The 21,681-nt window shown below is 34.3% G+C and overlaps 2 protein-coding genes and 1 long non-coding RNA gene across 4 annotated transcripts in view; 2 read left to right on the plus strand and 1 right to left on the minus strand.

Moving 5' to 3' along the window:
* LOC148611841 (uncharacterized) overlaps positions 1-748 on the plus strand; it is a 3,533-nt gene extending 2,785 nt beyond the window's left edge. Inside the window, exons 2-3 of the mRNA XM_088592760.1 lie at positions 148-312; positions 457-748. Coding sequence (XP_088448886.1) covers positions 148-312; positions 457-675 — 384 coding nt within the window. The 3' untranslated portion in view covers positions 676-748. The remainder of the gene's footprint in view (positions 1-147; positions 313-456) is intronic.
* Positions 1-7,840, minus strand: part of LOC148611840 (uncharacterized) — a 12,484-nt gene extending 4,644 nt beyond the window's left edge. Inside the window, exons 1-2 of the long non-coding RNA XR_015924237.1 lie at positions 7,648-7,840; positions 3,273-3,387 (exon numbers count right to left, since the gene is read on the minus strand). This is a non-coding gene — a long non-coding RNA (uncharacterized LOC148611840). The remainder of the gene's footprint in view (positions 1-3,272; positions 3,388-7,647) is intronic.
* LOC148611842 (uncharacterized) lies at positions 1,002-12,477 on the plus strand. 2 transcript variants are annotated; one of them, XM_088592756.1, is made up of 3 exons: positions 1,002-1,160; positions 3,867-3,956; positions 11,428-12,477. In XM_088592756.1, exons 2-3 carry the CDS (start codon positions 3,869-3,871, stop codon positions 12,210-12,212), a joined length of 873 nt encoding a protein of 290 aa, XP_088448882.1. In that variant the 5' UTR covers positions 1,002-1,160; positions 3,867-3,868; the 3' UTR covers positions 12,213-12,477. The 2 variants fall into 2 exon arrangements, with proteins under 2 accessions (XP_088448882.1, XP_088448883.1); XM_088592757.1 differs by having other exon boundaries at positions 1,007-1,164.
* The last annotated feature ends 9,204 nt before the right edge of the window (positions 12,478-21,681 follow it).

The raw sequence follows: 21,681 nt of genomic DNA on the forward strand, positions 1-21,681 counted from the left end.
AGTTGAAATATGTAATGCATATAATATCCTTGTATTTTTTAAGATTAATATTCAAATATTCATATAATAAATATGCCATCGTTATTTTATTTATTTGATTATTATAATAAAATGTTTGAAATGAAATGATTTTTTTGATTTTTTCAGAAAGCAGGTGTCCGTACTACCAACTGGAGGTGTAGTGTACGCAGTACTAGTCTTTGGTGCAAGGCTACAGTAGTACAACGTGGTAACCAGTTTATTCCAGGACCCAATCCTCATCTTCATCCCAGTGACCCTGGTTTGGTTAAGAAGACTAAAGTCAGAGCTCAGGTATTTTAAAGCACATAAAGACCTTTTATTTTATAAATACTGTTTTTCATACTGATGTTCATGTTATGTTTTGATGATTGTTGTATGTGTTTGTTGTATTTGCTTAACCTGTTTGATTTGCAATGAAGAGATTATATTTTTCAGGCTATACAGGATTCCAGACAACACCCCTACAGATCGGCAGCAGACATTGTGCAAGACACCATGCAGGAAGTTATTGCAGACGATGACTTCAACTTAGCCAAACCAAGCTATGTAGAAAGAGCTGTAAACAGATACCAATACCAGAAGCTGATGAAGAACCATTTGATTCCGACAGCGACGACGAGTGACATGTGTGATAGTTATTTAATGACAATGTGAAAGTGTGTGATAGTTATTTAATGAAAATGTGAACGTGTGTTATAGTCATTTAATGACAATTGTGACATTTTGTGATGCTAAATTGTTATCTGTATTGTTAAACTATTATAATAAATATGAAAAATCTTGCCTTGTTTATTAATCATGGAGTTTCCAATGCTGGTAAAATATATTGAAACTTTTTTGTTGTTGTATTCAGTTCTTTCAGTATTGGTGGTCATGATCATTCAACATCGTCCTGTTTCCAAATGATACATAAATATACAATAAAAAACTGGGGACGGAACGACTTGGGTCGGAACGACTTTGGGCCGGAACGACTTTGGGCCGGACAGGTTTGGGGCCGGAAAGACTTGCATCCAGCGTCATGGGTGTCACGAGATGTCAAAGCGAACTCATTATCGACTGCGTCGGAATAACAAAGATTTTTGTTAGATACAGGCCACCGTACTTACTAGGGTTATAGATAGTACTTCAGCTGGAAGGTAGGTGTGTATAATTGTGTTGTAAGAATCTGTGTTTATTGTGATACTGTATGAATTAGTATCGGATCATGGAACGGGATATTTTAAAGGGCATCAATACTGACTTATGTTATTTAAGTGAGGTTAAGTTTAATTCCCAGGCAAAAGTTAATTTTATCAACATATCTTAACCGAGCCTTGGACTGTAAACTTTAAAGTCTTGTCTAAGTGACATGCAGTGGCAGTAACAGGGGATTGCTTCCAGTATCAAATATGCAGCTCCTCCAGTATTTATACACTATAATTTGATAGTAGAAGCAAGCCCCTGTGGGTGGATCAAAAAGGAGGTTCAACGAGGATTGGATTGACTTCATTTGTTGGACATTTATGTTGATTTGTTAGATTTGGCACAGATATTTGATAGAAACAGGCCATTGTACTTATACAAAAGAAGTACTCTATAGGTTTACTTATACAGATAGGACTTGAGTTAAAAGCTTTAGGTAGACCTTGTGAATATTGTAAAAGAAGAATCTGTGTAAATATGTTATAACTTGAGATATTGTATAAATTAGTATCAGGTCGTGGCACGGGATATTTTTTAGGGCATTGACATATGTTGAGTTTAACTCCCAGACAGTAGTTGATTTTATTAACATATCTTATCCGAGCCTTGGACTGTATCCCTCACTTGTATAGTCTTGTCTATGTAACATGCAGTAGTGGATCAATAAGGAGATTCTATGTTTATTTGCTAGGTTTGGCCAAAGACTATAGATCCCCCTTTTTCAAATTTCTGGATCGAGCTTTCTCCCGTTTTATGATTTTCTAGATCCCCTCCCTGCAACGTCGAAATCGATCTTAGAGGCATTTCACTATTTTCATTTCACGAAACTGTAAATGTACATGGGGCGGTATATGCATCAAAAATGAATTATATATGCCCAGCCTGAACTACATGTATGCCTAGCTTTAATTTGAACTATGGTTAGCTTAAAATTAAGTTTTGATATTACAAGATTGGTGAAAATATTAGATTAATTATATGTTTGAAATTGCTATGAGTTTGACTGAGACTAAATAATATACATGTATACTTCAGGAAGTTTTTAAACATTGAATCCTATTTTTTTTTCATGGTTGACAGGTATGTCACATGCAGACCTTGTAAAGCCATAAAGAAACCAAATATGCCCAAAACAGTAATGACCACTTAAGTACCAGTCCACATAAAATCCAGACATTACCAATCATGGTAAAGTGATTCATGGTGTAGAAAAACCCAACTGTGCAGTCCACATATGCTATATTTTCACATAATGATAAATATTTCTGTATCCAGGTCTGCACTTTCAAGAAAATCATTCATTTATCGCCCACTAAAACCAACCAAATCAAACAAAATCAGGAACGACAACTCTTGCAAAGTGCCAATTTCATGTACAATCTATATAATGTTTATCTCAGAAGCGCAACAACCAAATGAAAAACTAAGATTTGTTATGTGGTCAGTAACTGTTTTTGAACAGGAAATTGGTGGGTTTTTGATATGCATGAATCACCTCCTGTCTAATGTGTATGAAGACTTGTACTTAATAAAATAAGTGATGACCGATAATGATACAGTTTTTTTTTCGAAATTACGGACAACTTTTTGATTTGTGTAGCTGTGTGTGTTTTTTATGGAATATTCTGTATCGAACCAATAAATTCAAATAAAAAAAAATTAGAGCTTGCCGGCCAACCCAAGAACCGTTGTCGTTGAGAAAGCTGGTACATAGACATGTGCTTTTCCTTTTCTTTTTTGTCTTTCAACTATAAAATATTTTTTACAATGTAATTTTTTTCACTTTAAAACCATGATGCAAAGTGAAAAAGATACTTTCATACTTTTTTATTGTAACAAGAATTTCTTCCCAGTCTGTGTGTATTTTGAGTGTATGATATGATTGATTGGTTACCAATTATAGCACACCTTATTTACTTCTTTTCGGAACAATTAATATTTCTATATTTCCATGTGTTAAATAACTGGCATATCTCTATTGGATATCAAACAACAAACATTTTTTGCCTAAATCAGAATCTTTACCACATTATTATACAATTCTATAATCATTCATTATTACTTACTATTATAGAAGAAGAAACGAATACAATTAATTGTTTTTCTTCACTGCGAAAACACTTGCAATTCACCATTCCTCAATAGGTGCATGACAGTAACGGCTGTTTATATCAGACTGTTCTAGAAAACAAACAAAGTTTTATGAATAAAATACATATACGACACACCGTTTGTAAGGCGCACCAATTTTCTCATCAGAAATACACTGGAAAAGACGATGGTACCCAATGGTTTTCTGCTTGAAATTCTATAGGAGACGGCCAAAAGTTGAAAAGTTTACAGAACCATTTGTTGTTCAAATCTGCTTTCTCATCATATGAAAATGCTACGTGCATGATCCACCAGGCAAAAGATAATTTCGCGAATCATTATGATATATAAAGAAAGACTGAAACTTGTTTAAAGTCATTCATTATACAAACTATGACTTCTCCGTAAACGAGTCGATGCAAACGGCTCTTTTACTTCATCAAAGAATGAGCCGATGATGGGTATAACATTTAGCCTTACTCTGAAAGTTATGTAGAATCATTATACTATTTATATATATATGTGGACAAAGTTTCAGGTTGGCGTTTTTTTTTTTTATTGCTTTCCAGGCATGAACGCGTTGACTATACACAGTGCTGACAATTTTTCTGCAGATGTCACTCTCAGTGGTTTATATACTAGTTTTGATGACAGAGGAGGTAAGAGCATAGTTAAAGATGTCCAGTCTCTTTCTTCTTAAATCTAATAAAACTTTTAACGATTTATTTGTTGATATACCAAAGAGACACTTCTTTCTATTCATTCATTTTGAATGGAGCATCTTTCTGTGAAAAAAAACACCATTTAAAAAAACGTGATATTTCGTTGGATTTCAATTACATGCGCAAAGGTCCATTCGATATTTTTAAACTTTAAAATATCTCCATACTCAGAACTAAATCCGCCCCTTTAAACAAATTAGGACAATTTACCGATTAGGTCTTCGCGGATACTTAATGAGTTGTACCCATGTCTTGCAATTTTTTTTCACATACTAGATAGCGAACTTATGCATATTATTACATGTCGTATTTTGTAGTTTCCATTTAAACAATGTATTTCTGGTATACCCATGTCTTGTGATATTTTTAGCTTAACGTTTTGATTGTAAGTCATGCTGCACGGGTGACGTCAGCTTTTAACATTCACAATTGGTCAAATATATATTAGGATTTTGCTTAAATTTGCTTATAAATTTCCAATAACAAATACATACAAAAAGTGGTTTTACTTGACTCGACCAAATTAAAAGTATACCAAAATATACATTTTTTACAGAGATATGTAGTAAAACAATTATGTCAGCTTGATGCATGTAATATCATGTTTTATGGAACACTTAAAAGAGACATCGACCTTGGCCATGGGCCTCCGTCCATATCTCTTTTAAGTGTTTCATAAAACATGATTTCGCATGCACTGAACTGCCACAATCATATAGAAAATGAAGCCTAAAATAGATCCACAGAGGAGATTTATTTGTATATAGTCACCATAGAAAAAAAAAACAGGTGCTTCTATTTAAAATTTACATTTTGATGTCAAGTAACGTAGGAACTATAGTATTATGGGTTTTTTTAATGGAGTAAAATTTTCATATTTTTCTGCCAAAGAGGTATATTGGGTTTATTTGGAATTCAGCCATTAAAATGATTTGAATCTGTCAAAGTGGATAGCTTAATGAAACATGTAGCCAACATGTGTAAATACTATGAAATTGGATTAACTTATACGATTTCATTACTTTTTAGTCCCTTACCGGCTTTAGGCTAAAAACCACTAACTCCACTTTCCATAGGCTTCTATGCTAATTTCACAATATTCAATGGCTTCTCTGGACTTTACCTTAACTTCAACCTGCAGAGGACTATATATCAGCATGATTCTACATATGTCAGCTCACAATCCTCAGAATGGCATGTGGGGTTAGCAGACTTGCAGTGCAGTACTGGTTACCGGAAGTGAAGGGTCTATAAATAGCATGGGAAATCCCAGTGTTTTCACAAGACAGGGGTATATTTAAAAATCATTATGGAGATTAGGCTTCACATCACAAGAAGCAAAATGCACCTATAAAATGTACAGAAATGTTTTTCCTTTCAGAAACTGTTTAAATTTTTTAAATAAGATGAGAACTTTTTTCACAGCACTATGAGGAACAGGGGTAATTTCTGCGTAGGACTATTTTTGCGTACGTTCCAAATGCTCATTGGTTGAATTGGTGGTCTGTAACCTTTAACCGAAGGGTACTTTAGATATGCACTCCGTCCGTCCATCCGTCTGTCTGTCAGTAAAAAAAAATGAAGTTTTCCTCACTTTTTTTTACTAAACGCTTGTAGATATTGAGCTGATTTTTTGGTATGTAAGTCTACCATTTATGAGTTACGGATCAAGTTTACGATCCGTTCCGTTTCGCTGATTTTTGTCCGAGTTATTGCCCTTGAACTTTGAAAAAAAAATAAACCGAAATTTAAGTTTTCCGCTCTTTTTTTTTTAAATACTTGCAGATATTGAGGTGATTTTTGTAATGTTAGTCTACCTTTATGAGTTGCATATCAAGTGCATGTTTTGTTCCGCTCCGCAGATTTTTGTCCGAGTTATGGCCCTTGAATTTTTATGAATTTACCATAATTTATGTTTTCCGCACTTTTTTTCTAAATGCTGACAGATATTGAGCTGACTTTTGGTATGTAAGTCAACCTTGATAAGTTACAGATCAAGTATAAGTTTTGTTGCGCTCCGCTGATTTTTGTCCGAGTCATGGCCCTTGAACTTTGAAAAAAATACTGAAATTTTAAGTTTTCCGTTTTTTTTTCTAAACGCTTGCAGATATTGAGCTTTTTTTTGGAATGTGAGTCTACCTTCATGAGTTACAGATCAAGTTTACGTTTCCTTCCTTTTTGTTGATTTTTTTTCTGAAGTTACCAACTTTCAGTTTTACGCGCTATACCAAAATTTCAGTTTTCACGCGTATTTTCCAAAGAAAACCGATTAACATTATCTGAATGTGACAGTATGTTAATATAACAAAAAATAAAATAAAATAAAAATGTTTAATTGTTCATTTAGATCGGTATGGAATTTGAAACCTAATCTGGACTATTGTCCGTGCATAAAATTTTGCAAATCTGCATCTGTTAAATAAATTTGAACATCTTTTTTGTCTTTGTCCATATCCCTTCGTCTGTTCAAAATCAAGGTCATTTCCTCAGTTTGTCATAGGGGACTATGTATTGTTTTGCAAAATTCTCAGAATTATTGTTTCTTTATTAATACGCTGCCGAAGGGAGCGTAAATGGCTGTATTATCAACTGGGTCATGTATACTTATGGGCAGAAAAGGCATCAATATCCGGTTTGTGCATGTAAATTCAGGAACTTAAAAACAGTATAATGGCAGCTTTATTTTCGTACACTTCGAAAAAATGTGACTGAGAACAGAACCAGTCTCAGTAGCGTTTTTGATTAAGTTCAAAACATAATATTTTTTCCAAGATATGGATTGTCAAAACAGTCAACAGAAGGCGCTCCAATGTTCACGAAAGTACCATTACCCATAGTTCCATGCGATTGCCAAAAACCCAAAGACATTTCGGACCACGACAATCGAACCAATTACCGTGACTAGCGCAATAACAAATATATATATAGCCTAGCTGGACGGGTGGTCTAGGGCGGCAGTGAAAGCTATATTTTTATATAGCCTAGCTGGCCCATGGTCTAGGGCGCTGGACTTTGTGCAGTTGGTGTTGCCATAGATGTCACAGCGGTACGAGTTCGAGTCCCGCCGAGGGAACGACCAAAAATTTGCATCGCAAATTTGACAATTCTAACATCGTTGGGAATTTTTCAGACCTTTCTATCCGTTTACATATCTTCCCTGTATCAATTTGATCCGATGGAGCAGTGTAGCGAATAGTCGTCACATTCTGAGACGTTTGTATAATATTGATTTGTTATGACATGCATTATTAATTTGATCTTCTATCCTACATAATAATATCTAAATGAACTGTCCCGTACTACCATACATCGTGTACTAAGTTACAGCCTTAGATTAATCGTACGAGGAGGAATGACCCGGCCAGTGAAAGCTAAATTTTTATATAGCCTAGCTGGCCCAGTGGTCTAGGGCACTGGACTTAGTGCAGGCGGTGTTGCCATATATGTCACAGGAGTTCGAGTCCCGCGGAGGGAACGGCCAAAAAGTTGCATCGCAAATTTGACAGTTCTAACATCGTCGGGAATTTTTCAGACCCTTCTATACGTTTACATATCTTCTCTGTATCAATTTGATCCGATGGAGCAGTGTAGCGAATAGAATCGTCACATTCTGAGACATTTTCAGTACCTGAAAAACAGCATAATGACAGCTTCATTTCCGTATACTTGTATGTGTGCGATTAAGAACTAAACCAGTCTCGGAAAATATTTGCTAGTTTCGATAATTAAATACAAATCGAATCATTAGTTTTCCAAGATATGGTTGGCCTTATAGTCTGCAGTATGGCGCCCAGATGTTTACGAAAATTACGTAATCAATATTACCCATTATTCTCGGGTCATAAAAATTGCGAAACGAAAATGAACCAAAACGACATGAAAATAATCGATGAAAGAAAAAATCGAAACGAATCAATTAAATAAAATGAATCAAATCGTTATAAAAACATAATTTGACTGTACAAAATGGGACAGAATGAAGCGAAACTAAATGCAATAAAAGAAATCTTTTAAGACGTTTCGTAAATTTAAGAACTATAATGTTAATCAGCGCCGGACGATTCGACCAAAAGACATTTTGGACCATGACAACCATTAATTCCTTATGAATGCCAGACATTTCGGCCAATAGACATATCAGACCATGACAATTAGCATAATGCTTTAGGACAAGTATATATCATTACAAAATTTACCATACTTGAAGGTTATGAGTATAATATATCAAATCAGAGATTGAGGAATGAAGCAAGCAGTCTTATTCAACATTTGTTTCTTCATCTCTTGACTGATAACCAAAACTGTCCGCACTGTAGGGACCACATTGAAAATAATCATCATTTCTTGATATCTTGCAATTACTATGCTCACCACAGGAGGTCAATGCAGCCTGTCTGCTTAGACCTTAACATTATATTGCTGACAGACATTTAATTTTTCATAAAATATTGATTTTTTTTTTATAAAAAAAAAAAAACTAATTGATCTATTCATCAGCATTATAAATGATATTTTTATCATGCACTTTAATTTAATTATTGCTAGATATTAAAAATCATTTCAAATCAATTCCATCTTCCTTAATGAAGAGATCGGTGCATGCTGTCTAGAAAACATGAAATATGCAGAAAATACCTCTTTTGTCAAGAGCGAGTTAATAATTTTCAATCTTTGAACTTTCTCCACAAAAAATGTATATTGATAATATTCTAAAATAAAAAAAAATAAAAAAAAGAGTTTAATTTGAAGATAATGGAAACATTATGCATTATAATCTAAATTGCACAGAGAATTACTATTACAATTTTTTTAGAGTAAAATGTTAATTTAAATACAAAAGTGCTCGAGTATAATCATTATCAATCAATGTACTCTTTTATGTGTTTTCATGTCATGTGAATATCTTCTATCTGCAAGTTGTATTTGTTGCCTTGTATGGAGAGGATATATATAGGCCTTGCCAATCCTATTCAATTTATTGAATAAAATGTTTAACTCATCAAATCAGAGCGGACAAAAATTATCAAACTAAGTTGTTTTTATTAATGTTTCTTCGGGAGCGTTAAAAGGTTTCACCTTCGTCATATTAACTAGGTAATAGAGTTCACGTCATATTAAGGATACTATTTGATTTTTGTGGGAAGAGCTAGGATGAAATCTGAAAAAAGCACAATTCCTGAAATAAACAGGCAACATACGCCATATTGAAAATAACATAAAATAAATACGATATCTTGTTGTTCGTCGTAAAGCAATTTTTTTTCAAAACTCTTCTCCTCTGACACTATTTGACCAATTGGAACCAAACATGGTTTGAATGTTCCTTGGGGTATTCTGCATAGAACTGATGTGGGGATTTTCAATCCGTCAAAAAATGACCGCCGTTACTAAATGGAACAAAGGGGTTTTCGCATATATCTCGAAAACCGTTAGTTTTAGCCAAATTCTGACACTTGTGAAAGTGTTCAACATGGTGAGATCTATTTTCGGTAAAATTTTCGTATTAATCTGATTAGACATGTTATTGCCCTTTTTTGACGATTTTGCTATTTTTAATGTTATTTCTTTCAAAATCCTTCTCTGACACTTCTTGACCAATTGCAACCAAACCTGGTATGAATGTGCCTTTGGGTATCCTGCATAGAACTTATGTGGGGGTTTTCGATCCGTCAAAAACATGGCCACAATTACTAAAAATAAAAAACATAGGGATCAGACAGTTGTTTTATGCATATATCTCGAAAACCGTTAGGTTTAGCCAAATTCTGATATGGGGTTAAAGTGTTCAACGGAATAAGGTCTATCTGCTGTAACATGTTTTCTTTTTGATCTGTCAAGGTCTCACTAACCACTTCCGGGTTAAATGGCCACTCCTATGTAGTACCAAAAACACACTGAACGTAGACATTGTATGTGCATTATTTACGTGTGTTCTGATTAAAAGTAGTCAAAATAAAGCTTAGAATGTGTACTTTAAAATCATATGTAACTTACTACAAAAGTGTATGAATATTGTTTACATATGTGAGTAATTTGCCTCCATGCTGTCAGTTAGCAGAAAAGGTAAAAATGTTGATTTTCAGTATTTTTTATTCAAGTAAATTTTGTGAAAAATTTCTACGGATATCGTACCATTAAAGGAATGATTTTGAAAGCCTTATTTTCCAAGCTTTGTAATGGTATGCAACTTTATGGTATCGTATCTCCTGGGAATTCACAGTGAAACATTGAAAATTACTTGTTTTACATGTAAAGTAATGGAAACGTTAGAAGTGGTCAGTGAGACCTAAGCCATGTTGGAGTTAAATTTAGAATAAATGTTTCTTAGGATATTTTTCAGGAACAGGATTATGTTGCTACAAGATTGAAGTCAACACTACAGAAGTTGTATGGTCGTCATCATGAACTCGTGGATCGTTATGGTGTATCCATCTGCACCATGAAAACTGATGTATTCAACTGGTCATAGTTTTTTCCTCGTTTGTCTACCCCGGAATTGACTTTTTATGAGCAACTCGGCGGGTGTTTCTAGAAAAGCAGAGGATGCTTACCCTACCGGTGCACCTTGTCCATGCTCCCTGTTTTTAGTGAACCCCAGTTTGCTAATTTGCTTTTGTTACTTTGTATGTATGATTTTAGTTACTTTATTGTATATGTCTGTTTTCCATGTCTGGTCTTTGTCCCAGGATTGCATTCTTTTGATTACCGCTATAACCTTGGTTCCCTTGATTACTCTTTCATAGAGCTGATGTAGGGATTTCTGATCCATGGAAAAACATGGCGATTGTTATTAAAAATAGAATAAGGAAGTCAGTCTTAATTTTGTCCTCATGTATCTCCAAAACCGTTAGTTTTAGCAGAATTCTTTCAATTGATGAAATGATCCTTATAAGGCTACAAAAGTATCCAGGAATCAAAGTTGTCAGAAGACTCCTTGTAAGAGTTATTGGCCTTAAAAGGTGAAAAATGACTTTTTTTAAAAAGTTTCAACCAATATCTTGAAAACTATGATAGAGAGAATGATACTGTCAATTGATGAAATGATTTTCATGATCAGGCCGACAAAAATTTGCGGGGATCAAAATTGTCGAGTGACTCCTCGTTAGAGCTATTGCCCTTGAAGGGCAAAAATATGTTCTTGGCAGTTTTGAGCCAATATCTTGAAAACTATAAAAGATCCTACCAAAGTCTTCTTTTAGTCAAAACTGTCGGACAACTCCTTGTTAGAGTTATTTCCCTCGAAAGGTAAAAATTTAACCAGGGGAGCAAAAAATTTTAAAAATGCAGGACTTATATTTTTGGATGGAAACTTTCATCCAAGTCCCCCCCCCCACTGAAATCAAATGTATGCTCTCTTATTGATGCACATAATCTCAGCTGGTGGACTTATTGTACTTTATTATTGTAGATACATGGAGTGTATGGAACATGAGCCTGTTTCTTGACACAATTGAAAGTACAATGGAAGAAAAAGCCGATTTTATGAACTTTAAAACACTACGTAGTTCGGACTCGATTTTCGTATTCGTAAAGGTTCATATGAAAATAAATGACGATGTTTACAAATTTGACTTTCGTTCAAATCCTGGCATTTCTGTAAAAATGCTGGCAGGAAAGCCCGGAAAAAGTACTATGCCCAGAGTTTCGCAAGTATTTGAAACCCAAACTGGAAAATGTTTGTTTGAACGATACAGTAAGTGTTCTCAAATTGACCTAGCAGATAGGCGACCTTTGAAGCTAGATAGTTTATACTTAGAAAGGTATTCAAACTGTGCTGATATGTCAAAAGAGCTTCAAAAGAGGCCTACCCCAGATCAGCCTGTGTCTACTTTCCTGTATAAGACTACAATACGATATAGTGATTTAGATCAAAACCAACACACCAACAATTCAATTTATGTGAAATCATGCATAGATTGTGCAACCATTGCTTCCTTCAGCAACAAATTGTTCCATTTCAAAGGAGATATGGCTTGCTACCCAGTATACGAATTTATTGTTGAGTACCTTGGAGAAACCTTTGCTGGGGATGAATTAGTCGTTTCTATGTGGCAAGACACAAACGATTTTAGAAATTTTAAATTTCTCCTTTATAAAAGTGGAGAAAAACAGGAAGTGTCATTTGTTGAATGCAAGTTTGGGCTAGAGAAATGTTTTAATAAAGGAAGCAAGAGAATGATCCCTAAACTATAACATTTTTAATGTGTTTATATAAAGAACTGGTTTTTCATACGTAATGTTCAAAATGTACATGTTCACATTTATTACATCAAATTACGTAATGTAGTCAACTGTTAATGAAGAAGTCAATGTAGAATTATAGGAGTCTACACACGCTAGTACTTTATTTCATTAGTCTTGCTTCCCTTAGGAAATAGTATACATTTCAGGGAAATAAAACTATAATATGCATGTATGTCAGAATTCAATGTGTTAGAATAAATGTTCATTTACTTCGTTCGATTTCATTTTTTAAGATGACCAACAATAGTTGTTTAATCTAAATCAATGAGGTTTACATCTCTTTAGGAGCAGGTGACAAACAACAGCAACAACTTAAAATATTACACAAGTAATAACATAAAATTCAACTTTAAGATGGCTATATTGCATCATTCAAGTATTTTGCTATTTATCAAACCAAATACATTTTTGTTAAGTCCAACCAAACACATTTATCTTTATGCCAACAACTATTTTCTAAACAATTATTATATAACTAGAATATGTATGGTGTATATGTCAAAGAGACAACACCCCATCGGGATGATAATGTCAGCCCAAAGCCACCTGTTGGTCTTCAATGATCGACGAGGAAATCCTCATACCATAGGGCAGACTGCAGCTGCCCCCAAAATATCATTGTACATAGATACAGCGAAATTGTTGCTCCTATATAATCAAGTTACATGAAAAAAAAATAAAGGTGAAATACAGAGGCCAGAAATTCCTGACTTGGGGCAGGCACAAAAAATGCGGCGGGGTTTAAGTACTATGATGTGATCTTAAGCCACTCGTTTTAAAATCCGGCCACTGTAAAACATATATTAAACAATTAAAAACACCTAAAAATCAGTTCACAAAGGTACTTATTTATCTCAAAAGCATTCAGCATTTTTTCATTATCATCTGCACATTTGACTCCTACAACCACTGCCCATTGTCCAGGTTTGCAGGTAGTGACATAGGTATTAAAAAAGAAAAAAAATATATTTTCCATATGATGTGGCGGGCCATCCAAATTTTCAAAAAAGCCAATTCTTGTTTAATTTTGCTTTCACAATAATGAAAGCCGGTCAATATCAGATTGCAGATTAAACATACAAATGTTATCAAAAGTCCTTGAAGTAAGTTATAAACAGTTGAAATCAACAAAACAAAAGTCAACTGGTTAAAATGAAAAAAGGCAAGTATATGTATTATCTGAAATAATTTGTGTAATGTAGGTGTTGATCTGTGCATATGTTACGACGAAAAGGTAATGCATTTGCGATTTAGATTGAACCGTTAATATTTGGTAAAATTATAGTTCGCTTTATTGGTTTTAGACGTACGTATCTTCGTAAGATTGCGCGTATCAAGTTTGTTAGCAAAGTTTTTATTATTGCCGCGGTACTCCAACTCGTACCGCTGTGCCATCTATGGCAACACCGCCTGCACTAAGTCCAGCTCCGCAAATTTGACAGTTTAAATTTTGACATTTCAAGAAGATTCGAAAAGTCACTGTTACCATGGCAACTAATTTCCACGTCAAAATGCTCCGATTTGGATAAAATTTTGTATTTAGGGCGAAAACGACATGCTAAGTTTAAATTTTGACATGGCAACGAATTTTCCTGCCAAAATTTAAAAGTGGTCCGATCTGCATGAAATTTTGGTTTCTTGGGTAAAAATGACATGCTGAACTAAATTTTCCGATTTTAAGACCATGGGAAAGTCGCTGTTGCGATGGTAACTGCTTTTTCCGCCAAAACTTCAAAATGTTGTGATTTCGGTAAAATTTAGTTTTTAGGTCGAGCGGGAATAATGCGCCTCATCTAAATTTTTAGGTTTCGAGGTAATAATTTGTACGGGATGTCACTTGCCCCACGTTTTGGGAAACATAAACTTTAATATAGACTATTTTGTATGAGTTCAATTTTTTTGTAATAATTATGACATTGCATGTTCCATATCATCCCTTGCATTAACCCTAGATCCTTATCAATACTCCAGCAGAGTTCGGTTTCTACACTATGAGTCACTTCTAACATTGATAGAGTCTGAATTTTACATGGATAGAAGTTAAACATTCCTCTGTCCACTACTTGTAGCCTAATCAGCAAAACAATTGAAGACATGATACAGTGACTCCATAATATTTTGAGATAGATCTCTAAATTTTGTAACAAAAATGGGAGGATCCCTCATTTTATGTATGTATTTTATTTATAATATTCTATATCATGACATCATAATTTACGACTAATTATACACTTTCCTTTTTTATGAAAAAGATTCCAAGCATTTGAACGGAGAGGATTTGGAAATCTGTATACAAGTATCTGTTTATTTAAGAAGCAGTCAGGAGATGATTCATGTATGTCAAAAGCCCACCCAAATTACATTTATTTGAAAGTTGACAATACGGAATGAAAAGTTATCGCGTTTGTCGAATACGTTGTTCAGAGTTATCCTTTACCATCGATTTCTAAGTGTAGGTCAAGATATAAGGCTGACTTCACAGTGTCTATAGTATCCTTTATATCATGTTATTTCGTGTAGAGGTTACAGACCACCAATTCAACCAATGAGCATTTGGAACGTACGCAAAAATAGTCCTACGCAGAAATTACCCCTGTTCCTCATAGTGCTGTGAAAAAAGTTCTCATCTTATTTTAAAAATTTAAACAGTTTCTGAAAGGAAAAACATTTCTGTACATTTTATAGGTGCATTTTGCTTCTTGTGATGTGAAGCCTAATCTCCATAATGATTTTTAAATATACCCCTATCTTGTGAAAACACTGGGATTTCCCATGCTATTTATAGACCCTTCACTTCCGGTGACCAGTACTGCACTGCAAGTCTGCTAACCCCACATGCCATTCTGAGGATTGTGAGCTGACATATGTAGAATCATGCTGATATATAGTCCTCTGTAGGTTAAAGTTAAGGTAAAGTCCAGAGAAGCCATTGAATATGGTGAAATTAGCATAGAAGCCTATGGAAAGTGGAATTAGTGGTTTTTAGCCTAGATGCGTTGTATCAAATCCCATAAACGTGTTATTTAATAATAATACGTCACCTATATAGCGGAGGTTCAAGGATTTAGCTTAACAGGAATAAATACCGCTCTTTACTTTGTGGTTGATACACATGAAAGGCTATCATTGTATAAAAATTATATGTAGAATTCATTGTTCGGTTGGTTTTGCTGCACAGTAAATCACCTCGATCACAGGCAATGTATGAATTTATTTAGTGATTGGGAAAACTATCGGGGAAGGGGATTGAGAGCTGGTAATGAAAGGATGGGGTATGTCGTAAAAAAATATAAACCAAAGTTTACCAACCTATCCTTTTATCAATATTCGAACAGATCAAATCTGAAAGTTGATCTATATTACTGATCTGACTGCCATATAACCTTCATTTTATGTCTGTCAAGGGAATATAGGACAGGTGTTGTTGAGACTGCCGTACAAACCATTAAGTACCTTATATCTTCTTTTAGACAAAAACCTTTTTTTTTTCATAGAAAGAATAATGAATTTACAGTCATTTGTTTGTTTTTATAGGTATAATAACGCCGTGGAACCTGTCTTTATTTTTTTTATTTGGTTGAGGTAACAATAATGAAAACAGACGGGCATGTGCTCGATTATGGTCCAAATGTCATTATCGTCACTCTGAAGCAAGTAATTAATACTCAGAAAAGTCTTTATAAGTACAGGGACTTTTCAAATGTTAAATTTATGTTGGAAACTAGTATAGGAAAGCCAGGGAAAACTACGTTTTGTAGAGTCTCCCGAGTTTACGATGGAAGGAAAAATGAACTTTTAGCAGTACGCTACACTAAGTTTGCTGTCATGGATAGAATAACGAGGAAAACTGTAAGACATTCTGAAGAATATATCAAAGTCCGCATGGAGTGTCCGGACTTTTCTTCTATACTTCAAAAGCAACCCATTCCACATTTTCATTTTGATGAAAAAAAAATTTGAATATAAAACTATTATTCGTTACAGCGACTGTGATGCTATTAATCACACAAATCAATCCGTGTATATCAGGTCATGTATTGATTGTGCATGCGTTGCTTCGACAACACAAAACCTTGTGTATTTCACTGGGGATATTGCCCGCTATCCAGTTGAACACTTTACCATTGAATATATTGGAGAAACTTTCGTTGGCAACGAGATAACAGTCTCCTTGTGGCAAACTACGGATAATGTTACTGAACTTATATTTCTTATTGAAAAATGTGATCAGAAGAACAAAGTTGCCTTTGTTAAAATAAAATTTGGAGTCCTGCAACTACATGGAGAGACACGTTTGTCATAGATGTAGGTATAACTTCACAGAAGGTGGTTGATTGGTGATTTCTAGTTTACAATTAAAGAAAAAATGATTGCCATCTTTAAAATGAAATTATCCCGATGGTGAAACAAATGTCAAGGATATGATAGTGGAGAGATGAAATCAACATAACATGGCGGAGATTCAATAAAGACGTAACACAATGTGTTCATATTCAGTTTATTATATTAAAAAATGTTTAATTGTACAAGTGGGGACACAGATTGGTATTGCCCAAAGAATAAATTTGAACACTCATTTGTTTTGTCTAGAAAACGTCATGCTGTTATATAATAGCAAATGATGCTACATTTATATACAATATTAATGTTGAAAACAAAATGATCACTTGTCAACAGCAGTCAGTTTATTGATAATGTCCTATACATCAGCATCTATAGTGTTTATTTCATTGAAGAGTTACTTTTGACATTTTAACATATGCATTAGTGAATACTACATTACCATATGTTAAAGCAATAAGAATAGGTCATTAATCTCGGACATGAAATAATCTTGTTTTGTGCATGCAATGCAAAATATCCAACTTTCCCAACTGAAAGATTGTATGAAAGTTTAATTAAATTACTCTTAGTGGTGTAGGAGAAGCAAAATTAAGATATGGGAAGTTCTCTGCGTAACGGAAGGGAGAATTGACACCTCTATCACATTAAACCCCCGATAATTTTTTTAAAAAATCTTTTATTTTAATTTCCTTTCATTTCATATTGTTTCGATTTGTTCTTTTTTTTTATTTATATTCTATTTCGTTTTTATTCCTTTTGTTTCCAGTTATTTTGTTTCAATTCACTTTTTGTCGGTTTCTTTTTTTTTTTCGTTATCATTTCGCAACTTTAGGTACTAAAGAATTGAAGGTGGTTACGTCATTTTCGTTTACATCTTGTCGCCATACTTTAGACTTTTTTGGCAATCATTATCTTGGAAAAAAAGCTTTGATTCAATTTGTACATGTATTTAATCATCGAAGTAACGAATATTTTCCAAGCCTGGTTTGGTTCTCAGTCGCATTTACAGCAAACTATAACTGCCATAACTGAAGGTATAAGTCGCCTTGAAACCGGACATTTGTGTCTTTTGTGCATGGCCTTAAGTATACATGTAACAGAACCTACATGATAAAAGAACCATTAACGCCCCTTCGCGAGCGTATTAAATAAATACAAACTTAAATGAATATAAAAATAATATAAGCAGATTCTCCGCACTTGCGCTATCGTCTATCTTCCTTGTCAACATAGTTTGTCACTTCGGCCAGAATATTCTCTTAACCATACATAGTTCTGGTCTTAATATTCTCTTAACCATACCTAGTTCCGGTCTTACATTCTACATTTACAGGATGTCGCTGACGCTCCGTTCATATTTCATAGTAACAAAAGTAATTTAGCAACTAGGACACAACTAAAAACTGGGAGCATGGACCAGGTGCACCCGCTGAGTTGCTCATAAAAAGTCAAGTCAAAAGCAGACGAAAAAGGAAAGGAAAACTATGACACGTTGAACAAATCAGTTTTCATGGTGCAGATGGATGCACCGTAACCATCCACGAGTTGATAATGACGACCACAAAACTTCTGCAGTGATGACTTCGATCATGTAGCAACAATATCCTATTCTATAAGCCTAATTGTAAGAAGTCTATCGCGATACAAAAATTCAGCATAAGTACGGCAAGTTCTAGCAGAACGTATGAGTTTTAATATGCAAACTCCATATGCGGGTGCTGAAAGAATCTTGCCAGAGATTAAAGGAAAGTTGACAACGGAATGAATAGTCATCGCGTTTGTCGTTAAGTTGTCAATAGTTTTCTTTTACCTTCGACCGCAAAGTGTAGGTCAAGATATGAGACTGACTTCATAGTATCTGTAGTATCCTCTATCTCAAGTTATTTTAGGTAGATGTATCAAATCCCAGAAACTAAGATTTTTCTTACGATGATACATCATCTTTATAGCGGAAACTGAGATTAAAAGATCTAGCTAAATGACGTTCCTTCTTTTGGATCAGATCAGCTATCAAGTCAGCCTCATAAGAGTGAAAGAGTAGGTCAGCAAGTAGAGGAGCACAATTTCTTCCCAATGGAATGACGACCGTATGTTGCAAAACGCGTCCAACACACTGGACAAATATGTGGATATTATTTTGACAACTTCTTCGGTATATTTGGAAGATCACATGGAATCGGTTTTTTTATTATGAAGAATCTTTACCAAGAACTACATATTTGTATATAGGTGTTCCGTCTTTTTTTTTCGTAACATCGATGTATAATGTTTTTAAATCGGGATTTTAACTGAAGATTGGGAATAGAAGTATAAAGAGTTGAAAAAAAATCATAGGTTTTAATGCTATTGTATTATAATAATTATTTTACATTTAGGGTTTCCAGAAGATCTTTAGAACTTTTCAGGATCCACATTGAATTAATATACCACTACCATAGCAACAACTGTCGTAGTAGGACTGGAGACCCTCTTTGACAGCTGTGAGTATAGAAGTTAAAAGGTTTGAAAGAAGTTGAGTGGTACCTTTAGCAGATTTAGCTATGTAGCATTGCTTATATGGATTCCTGTGGAGTTCAGGAATTCAGTACATAACGGCAGATCACAATCATTGTCTTTGGACGAGAGACTTTCATGAAAACTGATTTGTTCAACGTGTCATAGTTTTCCTTTCCTCTTTCGTCTACCCCGGACTTGACTTTTTATGAGCAACTCGGCGGATGTTTCTAGAAAAGCATAGGACTCTTACCCTACCTGTGCACCTGGTCCATGCTCCCAGTTTTTAGTGGAGTCCGAGTTGCTCATTTGCTTTTGTCACTTTGTATGTATGATTTTAGTTACTACATGTTCTTTTTGTGTATGTCTGTTTTCCATGTCTGGTCTTTGTCCCTGGATTACATTCTTTTGATTACCGTTATAACCTTGGTTCTCTTGATTACTCTTAAGAGGATAGCACAGATTTTAGGTTTCCCACAATCTCCTCTTTGGGGAGTGTGGTAGCAGTATACGTTTTATTACTGATATTATTTTCTACTTTCTACCTCTGATGATCAGCATTGGATATAATACGTTATGCAGACAAAACAATCTTGTTTTGAGCATTGTCTGCTGGTACGACTTCATATTTGTTATGTATAGTAGAAAATGTTTTTGCTATATCGGGGTCTTTGATAAATGATAAAGCATTGACACCAATCGACCTACTTTCATACGCCTCAAAATTAAAGACGTTACAGCCTTTACTCATTCTGACATAAAATTAATGTCTTCTTGTTCTTGTTTTATCCATTTTATTGCCTAGTCCTTCTTGGTAGCCATAAGAATTTTAAAGTTATAATTCCAATTTATAGAGCGTAGTTCATGGTACTTAGACCTTAAGAAAGAACCTTACGGGGAGATTCGTTTCCGGTGAAGTTTAAATCTCGCGTAATGACGTGACCGGAAGGACGATATTTGAATGGAGAGTGTTTACAAGACCAGTCAGATGGTTTAGTCTTGAAATCCTCGATATCGAAGTCCTGCAATAGACCTTTTGAATTGAAATTTTGGTTGCAGTAGGTGAAGTATATGCATAAGAAATAACCGATATTGATTTGTCTTTGAAATACGAGGAAATTTTGTGACGATTTGTGATGGAGGATGTCAAATTAATTGCATCTATACCTTTATTTATAAACAGTAATGGAAGAAATGGTCGTTTTTCATCGTCCTTACCTTTAACACAAACTGGTTTAAAGAGCTGTGGAAACCAATACCCAAACTATGGCCATAAGTCTATAAATTCATGAGGTAGGTTCAGGAACAGGAGTGTCAAATCTGTTATGTAAAGGTTGGTAGTAGATGAGAGGTGTAGAATAGAGTTTCGTTCGGTTCGAATGTGATGAAGTCTAAGAGGTTGTTGTATGAAAGGAACAAAACCATCCATGGAGACCTCATATACCAGTAAAGTATTGCAGTACTTAGTGTGCGTAACCGATATTCCTGTCTTTCCCCACGATAGCTTTCACTTAGGACAAGACTGTTCGTTGGATGGGATTGTTTTTTTCAACAATTCGAACTTTTATAGAGGGGATTGGATGATCCTGTTCATTAAAATGTTGATAAACTAAGGAATTTAGTGATATCAATTCCCGCACGTTCGATTGTCTAATCGATCTTGTGTTTTACCGACATATACTAGACCGCATAAATTCCATTCTAATCCGTAGATTAAGGTTCTTACTCAATTATATGAATTTTCACATTGTTTTAACGGTGTAAATGAATGTTTCTTTTTATAATATTTTATGATACATTGAACAATGCCCTAGCGCATGCAACAGCAACCTAAGGTTTTGATTTGTACTAACTGTACATTCGTAATAACTTCATCTTTGTCATCTTTCATGACCTGCATATAGTTATAAGGAACAGCAATGTTACAGAAACAATGTAAATCTATCTCAAATTGCATGCATACAAAAATTGTAAATTAATGTACATTGATAACCATAGATATAAAAGCGTATGACAAGCCAAAGTGGACAAAAATCAATATCTTATATCAGAAAATAAATTTTAATATTACAAAAACATTCTCTTAAAATTAGAAAATTCATTCATTCATATCTGTATTTCCTCATTTCACAATTATAACAACTGAATAAGACGTTATGTTAGGGAAAAGAAAAACATCCATTACTCATGTGCATCTGAGTAAACAAAAAAAAATTGGCTGAATATGAACATCTGTGTACAAAGCTGAAAAAAAGTTTTACAATATGGCTACCGTAATTGAAGATATATCACAAGTGACGATGTAGCGCTCGTCTATATTCTACTACACATTTCACAACATGGATCTGACATAGTTTAATGATAGCAAATAGTCTTCATTGTCATCTTCTCTACACGACCGAGTAGGATTTGGTAACCGGTTTCATCATCGTATTTGGACAGTTCACAATACAATTGCAAATCAAAGTTTTCAATTACTAAATCCCACAGTAGCTCTCGAGGATTAATTGTGTAAGAATAACAGCAACATGCATGCACAAGTATATCATAAAAAGTTTCATTCCACAAATTGCAATAGTTC

This window comes from Perna viridis, chromosome 7 (assembly GCF_037379345.1).
Source record: "Perna viridis isolate PV_CMFRI_1.1 ecotype Kerala chromosome 7, ASM3737934v1, whole genome shotgun sequence".
Taxonomy (NCBI): domain Eukaryota; kingdom Metazoa; phylum Mollusca; class Bivalvia; order Mytilida; family Mytilidae; genus Perna; species Perna viridis.

Excerpts from the sequence above, each read along its gene's own strand:
- LOC148611842 (XM_088592756.1), top strand. The coding sequence starts at position 3,869 with ATGAACGCGTTGACTATACACAGTGCTGACAATTTTTCTGCAGATGTC. Across the intron at positions 3,957-11,427 it reads TAGTTTTGATGACAGAGGAG|ATACATGGAGTGTATGGAAC; the intron begins GTAAGAGCATAG and ends TTATTATTGTAG.